Below are 10103 nucleotides of genomic sequence, written 5' to 3' on the forward strand. Positions count from 1 at the left end.
TCCCTTGAGCAGCCTCAGTTTCCCTTTATGGACAGTGAGGTGATTGAACTCTCAATCAGTTGGGCAACGCCAGGCCCCAGTGCAGAAAGAGAAGAATCTGGATAACAGGGACTGGGAGGGGTTTGTGTCTCCTGCTCCTTGAACCCCTAACCAGACCCGATGCCCATCCCAGCTGGCTGTATCTGGACCCTCACATTAACACATCATGGCCACACACTAGGGTGGGGCAGTGAGCCCCCATCCCTCAACTTCAGAAATCCTTCCAGCTCCTGAAGCGCCCAGATAGGAGGAAAGAGAGTCAATAGCCATGACTATCAGGAAATAGCCTTTATTACAAAAATCTGCATGTAAACAAATAGCCACCGCACTGAACAGCCTCCCTCCAGGGCAGGCACACCCGGGCTGTGAAAAAAGGCAGGAGTCCTCTCTCCCGGCACGCAGGCCTGCCCGGCGGCTGCGCTGCGGCTGCTTGGGACGCATATGAGCCTGCGCATGCATCTCTGTGGGCCCAGCCCTCACTGGCCTCTGGGAGCCACCTCGCAGGGCAGCACTGTCTATCTGTCCATGACCATGAGGTTTGGGGTGCGGCTGGCAGCTCCGAGGGACCCAGAGTCTGAGCCTGCTCTGAGGCACCTGGGGCAGTTGGCTGGGCCAGCCCACCAACCCTTCCGTTCGTCTCCCACCATAGTGGGAGCGGGTGGGACCTAGAGAACCGAAAGGTCGTGGCAGGACTTGGACTTGGCGCGAAAGGCCATCTTGCGGCTGTTACGAGCTACGATGCGGCCCAAGAAGCGCTTCGCCTTTTTGCCAAGGCTCTCTCGCCTCCGGGTGCCTGCTTGCCGTCGCGCGTTGGCTTCTTTGCTGTCCCTGCGCAGGCGTATCTGGCGCACGACACCTTCAAACAGCGCCTGGACATTGTGGTGCAATGCCGCTGATGTCTCAATGAACTTGCAGTCAAACACCACCGCGCAGGCCCGGCCCTCTGTGTGGGTGGGGAAAGGCAGGCACCAGTAAACAAAGGGTGGGTGAGTGAGGAGTCCCCTCCAACACTGGCCACCCATGGAAGCTGCCACTCGAGAATTTGCAAGGTCCTCCCGAAAAACACAGAGACCCCAGCTCCTGTACTGAGGGTACTGGGCACTGCTGCGTCACCCAGTAGCAGAGTGCCTGCGTTTAAGGAGCCCCCAAAACAGTGGCCCTCAAAAGGAGATCCATTTATTGAAATAATTTGAAGCCCGATATTTAAACAAAGTACGACAGTAGTAAACACAGGAAAATGAGAACTATGTTGGACAACTTAGTATTTTATTTTATTTTATTTTTCTGAGACGGAGTCTCGCTGTCTCCCAGGCTGGAGTGCAGTGGCACAATCTCGGCTCACTGCAAGCTCCGCCTCCGGGGTTCACGCCATTCTCCTGCCTCAGCCTCCCGAGTAGCTGGGACTACAGGCGCCTGCCACCACGCCCGGCTAATTTTTGTATTTTTAGTAGAGATGGGGTGTCACCATGCTAGCCAGGATGGTCTCGATCTCCTGACCTCGTGATCCACCCACCTTGGCCTCCCAAAGTGCTGGGATTACAGGTGTTAGCTACCCCCTGGCCTGCGCCCGGCACAACTTAGTATTTTTTAATTCAAAGTTATATCATGATGAATGATCCAGTGGACTGGGGTTGCGGGGGCAAGGTCACCAAGTCACTGCTGGGTTCCTCTGAGGGGCTCAGTACTGGGGCCCACCGAAAAGGATGCTGAGGCCAAGTGGGAAGGGTCTTCCCCAGGGCCAAGTCTACTTTAAGAATGGCCCAGACCTAGGACACAGGCTCTGACCTCCTGGCCTGTTCCCCTACACTCTCTTCCACCCACTTACCCCCCAACCAGCCAGGCCAGGACCAAGAGGGGCAGGAGAGGAGGGCCCTGCGGTGCCCAGCTGCCCTATCAGATTTGGTTCTTTCCCCAGCCCTCTGGGGCCTTCTGGAGCCCTGTGAGCAGGCATCCGCTCTCTCCCATTTCCCTCCCCACCAATTTTCTTTCTGAACATTTTTAGCCTCTGATGATCCCTGGGGACTCAAGCTGAGCCAAGACTGCCTGGATCAGGGCCCAGCTGGGTGCTTCCTCCCCCTGCAACCTGCCACCTACTCACCATCCACCGAGACCTCACGAGAGCGCACCAGGTCACTCTTGTTGCCCACAAGGATGATGGGCACATCATCTGTTTGCCGTGCACGCCGCAGCTGGACGCGCAGTTCTGAGGCCTTCTCGAAGCTGCCCTTGTCCGTCACTGAGTACACGATGACATAGGCATCCCCCATGGCCATGCAGTGGCCGGGCAACCAGCGGCCCCCGTCCTGGAGAACACACACACACATCTGCCCAACAGTCCTCATGCCCCTGACACGAGCCTGGCACTCCCAGACCCCTAACCCAACTCACTCCTCCCTCCCCTGCCCTGGGTCTCAGCCTGCACCCTACCTGCTCCCAAATGTCGTAGACCATGAGTGATGCCTCTTCTCCGTCCACTACAATGGAGCGATCATAGGTGTGCCCTAGGCAGAAGGCCAGTAGACAGTTACCAGCTGGTTGTCAAAGCCCCTGTTGCCAGGTTTCCTGTTCTGGCCACACCCTCCAACTCCTCCCCAGACCCCTCCTTACCCTCCACTCCACTTGCAGATGCTGGTATGTGGCAACAGCAGTGCCAGGCAGGGAAGTGGGGGCATGGAGGGCATGGTGTGCCTGACCTCCACCCACATGCGCCCCCTGGGGACCTTGGCCACCTAGGGCTCCTCTCTTAGAAATCCCTCTGGTTAGAAACTCTGACCTGTCCCTGATAGGCAGGGAGGGATGTCTGGTCCCATCCCACAGAGTAGCCATATCTATGCCCTGGCCTTCTACTCTGGGCATTTCTTCCCTACCAAAGGCTGGGGGGTGTCCCTTCTCCTTTCCTTTCCCTATTTATGAAATGGGTAGGTAGAGGCATGATTCTGAAAGCGCCAATAGAATTCCACAGTATTGGCCAGGCACGGTGGCTCACGCCTGTAATCCCAGCACTTTGGGAAGCCAAAGTGGGCAGATCACGAGGTCAGAAGTTCGAGACCAGCCTGGCCAACATGGTGAAACCCCAACTCTACTAAAAACACAAATATTAGCCGGGCGTGGTAGCAGGCGCCTGTAATCCTAGCTACTCTGGAGGCTGAGGCAGGAGAATCCCTCGAAACCTGAAGGCGGAGGTTGCAGTGAGCCTAGATCGAGGCCACTGCACTCCAGCCTGGGCAAAAGAGCGAAACTCCGTCTCAAAATAATAATAATAATAATAATAATAATAACAATAATAATAATAATAATAACAACAACAACAACAACAATAATTCCACGGTATTTGCGGCTTTGAGTCCCGGTCTCAGTCCCTAGTCCTAGCCCCTGGATCGTCCTTCCCCTGAACAGCTGGGTCCCCTCACCTGCTGCCTCTGCTTCAGGCCCGTCCTCCACACCGCCGAAGATGCGCGCCAGGGCGCTCTTGCCCACGCCGGGCGCCCCCAGCAGCAGCACCTTGTAAACGCTCTCGTCTGAGTCGCTGCCCCCTGAGCTGAGCGAGTCCTCGGAGTCCTCCGGCCAGTCCAGCCTGGGACCCTGGGTCCCCGTCCCGGCCGCGGCCGCCGCCGCCGCCAGGGCACCCGGGGCCAGCGCCGCCTGCAGGTCGCGCTCGTCAACCGGCATGCTGCGGCGGTGGAGCGGTGGGGCGGGGCCCCAGGGTGTGCTGCCCCGACGGCGCTCGCGCTCCTGGCCCCCGCCGCGGCTCCCGCCCGCTCTGCTGCCGCCGCCGTTCAGGGTCATCGCGTCCGGGACCGTCTAGGGGATCAGGAACCCGAATGGCCGTGTAAGCCGTGAGGGAGGCGGAACCCGGGGCGCAGCTGCCCAACCCGGAGTCAGGCGGGATGCTCCGGCCGAGGTCCCGCCGCAGCCCTCCCCCAGCACCGAGGTCGCGGCACCCTCACCCGGGACCCCTCCGGACCTGGCGCATCCATCTGCAGCCGCCCCGACCCCGCTCCGCCAGGACACTCACCCACTCGCACACAGACACGCTCGGGACTAGGATCCGGATTAGGATGCCACTCACTCGTAGTCCGGACTCGGACTCTAGGGTTTCCGCCGCCGCTGCTGCTGCAGCCACCGCCTTCTCAGCCCGCACTGGGCTCTGGCTCCAGAGCCGCCTATTTAAGCCTCCACCCGCCCCCGCTCCCGCCCCCGGTCCACGCTGCTGCGGGGGCTGACGTGTCTGTCCACCCCCACCAGGGGAATCCCCCACCCTCCTCCTCGGACCTCACATCCCCGACACCCCGCCCTACTCGCCAGGGGAGTAGCCGTAGCTGTCTGGGAATAGAGGGGCTGACCGGTAGGCGAGGTCCGGGGCTGAGGGTGTGTGTGTGAGGAGGAGAGAGAGAGCGAGGTTGCGAGGGGAGTACGTGATGGGGAGGCAGGCAGCGGGGTAAACCCAACCAGCCAAGAGCAGCAACTGCCCTCTGGAGAAGAATTCGGTCTGGCCCCGTGAGAGTGAATTCTCCCTTTCCTCTCCCCTAGTCCTGGCTCGTCCTCTTAGCAAGTAAACTAGTTACAGGCTGGACAGAGATCCCCCTTCTCTGCCCATGACACCCACTCCCCATAGGCTCAGGTCTGAGCTAGAATTTAGGGGGTGTCCTAAATTCACACAAAATCCTTTCCACTCCCTCCCCATCCTGGAGTTGAAGATTCTCCCTAATGAGCCTACCCTTCAGTGTGAGGGTTGGTGTCACCCTATGAGCCCCTGGGGGCCCTGAGAGGGCTGCTGGGGGTGGGGGCAGCTCTGACAGTGTTTCAGGTGGAGATGCCTGCTTGAATCCTGGGGAGGAAACCCCAGCCCAGAAGAGGGAAGGGATTAAACTCAGTCCCCATCCCACCTCCCAGCACCCACCAGGCAGCTGCCAGCAACTCTGCTAAAAATAAATAACTGCCTCAGCCCTGGTCCTGGCCCTGGCCCTGGTTATTCTGCTCCTGGACTGGAAGTTGCCCAGAGTTGGGAAATCCAGGCCAATGGGTGTTGAATGCCAGCAGGAGCCAGCCACTTTGAGTCGTCAAGGTCTCACTTCTTCCCTCTAGCTGCAGGCTGAGCCAGCCACCCAGGGCACATCCAGGGCCTGGAGGTTCAGGCCCCCACCCAAGAGGGGCATAAACACAGGGTGTGGTCAAGGCATGAGGAGTGTCTTAGCTCCCTGCTTATCTCTCAGGGGTGTGAGGGTTGCAGGTCAGGCTGTGAGGTATTTTGTAATAGGGACCTGCTATCAGACTGTGACATCTGATTGTGACAAGTGTGGTGGGGGTGGGAGGGCATCCATTTGGGGCTCAGGTGACATCACAGATGGATGGACCCTGGTGGGCTGTGGTAGGTTGTCATGGAGACCTGGGCCAGGCTCTTTGGCTGCTGCATCAGTTTCCTTGGCAACGCCTAAGAAGGCCTTGGATTGAGGAGGGCCTGGCTCGCTAAGATTAGGGCCCTCTTGTCCTTGAGGTCTTCAAAGTAGGCAAAAGCTGGGCTGAGGGGTGGCCTGCCCATGGTCCTAGGGGATCTTGGAGGCCTGAGCATCCCCATGCTGGTTCTGGCTTCCTGAACGAACTCCAGTGGGAAGAGGGAGTTATGGGCAGAGCCTCCCGTTAGCACACAAGTCTAAAGAGCCAGTACACACTTCCCATGAGGAATCCTGGCTGGGCTGCCTGTGCCCCCTCCAACTCCACGACTGTGCCACTGGAAAGAGCCCCTGGGTGTCTGGCAGAGGGCGAGGGTGGGGGGTAGCTGTGGCCCTTCCCAGCAGGGGGCCATGCAAAGAAGGAGGGCTGGGTTTCCCCTCTGGCAATCTGAGCTCTTGACCTCAGCAGTGTTTCTTCATTGCCAAGGGAACTGCATCCACAAAGGGCCACTCAAGCCCCAGGCATTCCAGTGGCTGCTCCAACAGGCCAGAGACACTCACCACAAGCTAGATATGGCCAGGGGCCCCAGGGATTAACACCAGGACACAACCTTGAGACACCCCCACTCCCACCACCTGGTCCTCCCACTCTCTGGGCTGAGCATGGCTGCCCAGGAGGAATAAACTAGGCTAGAACCACTCCTAGGTCCGCCCAGGCTTCAGATCCCAGCTGTGCTCCTTGCTAGCTGTTTCACCTGTGTCCATTTATCTAGGCTGAGCCTCAGTTTCTCCAGTGTAGAACAGGGATCATCTCTTCCTGACGGTTATTTATGAAACAAAACAAACATGAAAGAGGCACAGTAGTTGGTTCAAGTCGGGCACACAGTAATATCTCACTAAGAGCATGTTTATCATCATCATCCTTAGTTGGATGGGGCAGGTTAGGTGAATTTGTGGTCCCTCTCCTGTTTCTGCTCCACTCTCTCCAGGACGGTGGTCTGTCCAGGAGTGGGGCAGAGGTCTCAGGAACAATGCAGATACCTCTCCCCTAGCCCCATACCCATGTCTCTTCTCTGTAGGTCCCCACACTCTTCCCCCTCCCTCAGGTGACAAGATGTTGCAGAGGGAACTGGGCTGGGCTTCAGTGTCCCCACCCCCTCCTCACACCACAGCCTTGAGGCTCCAGGACCTCTGCTGTGTTCTAAGGCCCAATGCATTCATTCATTCCGCGGTCCTGTACTAAATACCTACTGTGTGCCAGGCCCTTGTGCTGGGGGCAGGATGATAAGCAAAAATAGACATGGCTGGGCATGTTCATACATGTCATCTAATCCCTGGGTCAAACTCAGCTATGATTTGTTGTTCCCATTTTGTAGACATGGTAACCAAGGCCTGAGGGGTCACAGGCCAGAAACAGCAGAGCCAGACATACCTGGTAGAGGGTTTCAGGAACCTCAAACTTCACCACCCCCTGTACCCCTGTGTCCTCAGATAGCATCTGGGGTTCCAGAAAGTTCCCTGGGCACTGGCCCAGGATGCACAGATGGTGGCCCTGCAGGCAGCCAGGGGCCAGGCACTGATGAGTCAAGAGTGACAAGAGAACTATCTGATATGTCAGCTGTGGCATGAGCAGTTTGGTGTCCCTCACCCACCATGGACTGGCTGCCAGGAAGGCCAGCCAAATGACTCAACCACACCTGCTGCCCCCATGACTCCCTTCGTCCTCAGCTCAACACAGACACCATGGCCACCTCAGACAAGGACTGTCAGGCAGAAGGTACACACGTCGCAGGGTGTGAGGCCTTCAGCTCGGGAAGGCTCCCTGGGGCTTAGCTGCTCACCCTGCCTCTCTGGAGCCCTCAGCTTCCTCATCTGTGTGGGATACAGTGCCTAGATCATCAGAGCTAGGCCTAGACCCACTTAAATCTCCCAAGAGCAGTCCCGAGTGGTTGCCGTGACTATCCCCCTATCACAGATGAAGCAGCTCTGGGCAACAGGGGCTGATGGCTTCACCTCTCTGATCTTAGGTAGCCAGATCCAGCACCTCCTCTTGGTCATTAGGTGGCGAGGCCACTCCCTCCTAAGAGTGAGCTGAGTCGGGGCAATAGGAGTTGGGGTTCAGGATGGGCTTAGCCCCTTCTGTAGGCAATGGCGCCCCCTGCCAGCTGCACAGCACCTATCAAGCTGCTCAGGGCCTCCTTTACTCCCTAGCTGTCTTTTTTTTTTGAGACAGGGTCTTGCTCTGTCACCCAGGATGGAGTGCAGTGCCACAATCATAGCTCACTGCAGCCTCAACCTCCTGGGCTCAAGCGATCCTCCCACCTCCGCCTCCCGAGTAGCTGGAACCACAGGCACGCACCACCATTCTCCACTAATTACACACAAAAATTTTATTTTAGAGACAGGATCTTGCTATGTTGCCCAGGCTTGCCTCAAACTGCTGGGCTCAGGCGATCCTCTCACATCAGCCTCCCAAAATGCTGGGATTACAAGTGTGAGCCACCGTGCCCAGCTAGACATCTTGAGAAGTAAATTAGAGTTGTCCCTTGGTATCCACAGGGGATTGGTTCCAGGATCCCCATGAATCCCAAAATCCATGAATACTTAACTCCTTTACATATTTTTTTTACTTTATTTTTTAAACTCAACTTCAGTGGCTGAGATCAAGTCTCTTATATAAAATGGCACAGTATCTGCATTTAACCTCTGCACATTCTTCCATATATTTTAAGTCATCTCCGGATTACTACTGTAATACCTAATACAATGTAAATGCTATGTAAGTTGTTGTTAGACTGCATTGTTTAGGGAATAACAACAAGAAAAAAAGTTTGTACATGTCCAGTACAGACACAGTCATCCTAGGCCTAATTACATTTTCGATCCACAGTGGGTTGTACCCGTAGATGTAGAACCCATGCATAATGGAGGTCTGACTACATTTATTCTAGAAGCCTATTTCCTGTCCAAAAACTGGGGATAAAGAATAGCAAGCTAGGTGTGATGGCACACGCCTGTAGTCCCAAGTATTCAGGAGGCTGAGGCAAGAGAATCCCTGGAACCCAGGCATTCAAGGCTGTAGTGTGCTATAATCATACCTATGGATAGTCACCGTACTCCAGCCTGGGCAACATAGCAAGGTCCTGTGTCTCAAAAAAAAAAAAAAAAAAAAAAAAGAGAGAGAGGATAGCAATTGCCGCATAGGGCTGGATGGAGAACTGACTAGATAGTAAGTGTAAAGCCCTCGGCTGAATTCCACTCTTAGGATAGGCTCAATGCTGTCAGCAGGCCCTCAAGAACAGATGTGCAAAATGGCCAGGATCCCTACTGAGGCTTCTCTGCCCACAGTCACATTCGGGCCTCAGTAGGGATGAGGTGGGGTTGGGCACTGCTTCTCAATATTGCCATTTATCCTCACAGAATGAGACTAAGGCAGGAAGGATGTTCCCCCTGGGAAAGCGATCCTAACCGGCTAAGCCCTACAGTCTGTCCAGGTGACCAAATGCAATCTGGGCACAGGGCCAAGGGGAGGCAGAGGACTTAGACCCGAGCACATCACTTCACGGTGCTGAGCTTCCCTCTTACTCAACACTGCGGGTGACACACGCCTTTGGGAGGGCTGATTGAGAGGGTGCCTCAGGTTCCCTTCAACAGAGAAGTCTGATGTCACTGCCCTTACCAGGGACCAGACAGCCATCACTAACAGCAGGAAAAGCTGGCATCACACACCTACTAGTGGGTTTATAAAATATATATGCCACTCCTGGGCAGGGTTTTCATCAAAAAGCTCAAACCTGGACTCATTGAGGCCTTTAGACCAATTTCCAGTTACAGGCAACATCTATCAGGAACAAATCAGACTGCAGGACTGGGACTTCTCTGAACTTTTCCAAAAAATCACTGTGAAAAAAGACAAAGGGCCAGGCGTGGTGTTCACACCTGTAATCCCAGCACTTTGTGAGGCTTGAGCCTGGGAGTTTGAGACCAGCTTAGGCAACACAGGGAGACCCAGTCTCTACAAAAAATTAAAAAATTAGCCTGGCATGGTAGCACACACCTGTAGTCCCAGCTACTTGGGAGACTGAGGCAAGAGGATCACTTGGGCTTAGGAGGTTGAGGCTACAGTGAGCTCTGATCATATCACTGCACTCCAGCCTGGGTGGCAGAGCAATACACTTACCTCTTAACAAAATGTTTTTTTGAATTTAAAAAAACTGAAAAACAGCTAGGTGTGATACTCAAGCCTGTAATCCCAGTGCTTTGGCAGACCAGGCGAGAGAATTGCTTGAGGACAAGAATTTGAGACCAGGCTGGGCAACACAGCAAGGCCTCATCTCTACCCAAAAATAAATAAATAAATAAATAAATATATATTTTTTAAATTGGGCTGGTTAGGGTGGCTCATACCTGTAATCCCAACATTTTGGGAGGATGAGGCAGGAGGATCACTTAAGCCCAGGAGCTAGAGACCGGCCTGGGCAACCTAGGAGACCCTGTCTCTACAAGAAAATTAAAAATTAGCCAGGCACAGTGGTGCATGCCTGCAGTCCCAGCTATTCGGGAGGCTGAAGTGGGAGGATCGCTTGAGCCCAGGAGGTCAAGGCTGCGAAAGGTATAATTGTGCCGCTGTATTCCAGCATGGGCAACAGAGCAAGACTCTGTCCCATCAAAGAA

At 55.3% G+C, this 10103-nt stretch overlaps 1 protein-coding gene across 2 annotated transcripts; it reads right to left on the reverse strand.

Annotated features, from left to right (window-relative positions):
* Positions 1-312: 312 nt before the first annotated feature.
* On the reverse strand, positions 313-4233 carry RRAD (RRAD, Ras related glycolysis inhibitor and calcium channel regulator). 2 transcript variants are annotated; one of them, XM_054453821.1, is made up of 5 exons: positions 4109-4233; positions 3450-3840; positions 2467-2540; positions 2138-2342; positions 313-982 (listed from the first exon to the last, which is right to left on the reverse strand). In XM_054453821.1, the coding sequence occupies exons 2-5, from the start codon at positions 3823-3825 to the stop codon at positions 705-707; spliced, it is 933 nt and encodes a 310-aa protein (XP_054309796.1). In that variant the 5' UTR covers positions 3826-3840; positions 4109-4233; the 3' UTR covers positions 313-704. The 2 variants fall into 2 exon arrangements, with proteins under 2 accessions (XP_054309796.1, XP_054309795.1); XM_054453820.1 differs by having other exon boundaries at positions 4055-4195.
* Between the last annotated feature and the right edge of the window lie 5870 nt (positions 4234-10103).

The sequence above is a fragment of the Pongo pygmaeus genome, chromosome 18 (genome assembly GCF_028885625.2).
Source record: "Pongo pygmaeus isolate AG05252 chromosome 18, NHGRI_mPonPyg2-v2.0_pri, whole genome shotgun sequence".
NCBI lineage: Eukaryota > Metazoa > Chordata > Mammalia > Primates > Hominidae > Pongo > Pongo pygmaeus.

What these genes read in the sequence shown, in the direction of transcription:
- RRAD (XM_054453821.1), bottom strand. Translation starts at nt 3,825, where the DNA reads ATGACCCTGAACGGCGGCGGCAGCAGAGCGGGCGGGAGCCGCGGCGGG. An exon ending in GCCTGAAGCAGAGGCAGCAG is followed by an intron (nt 2,541 to 3,449) that starts GTGAGGGGACCC and finishes CCTTCTGCCTAG; the next exon opens with GGCACACCTATGATCGCTCC. An exon ending in TCGTGAGGTCTCGGTGGATG is followed by an intron (nt 983 to 2,137) that starts GTGAGTAGGTGG and finishes CCACCCACACAG; the next exon opens with AGGGCCGGGCCTGCGCGGTG.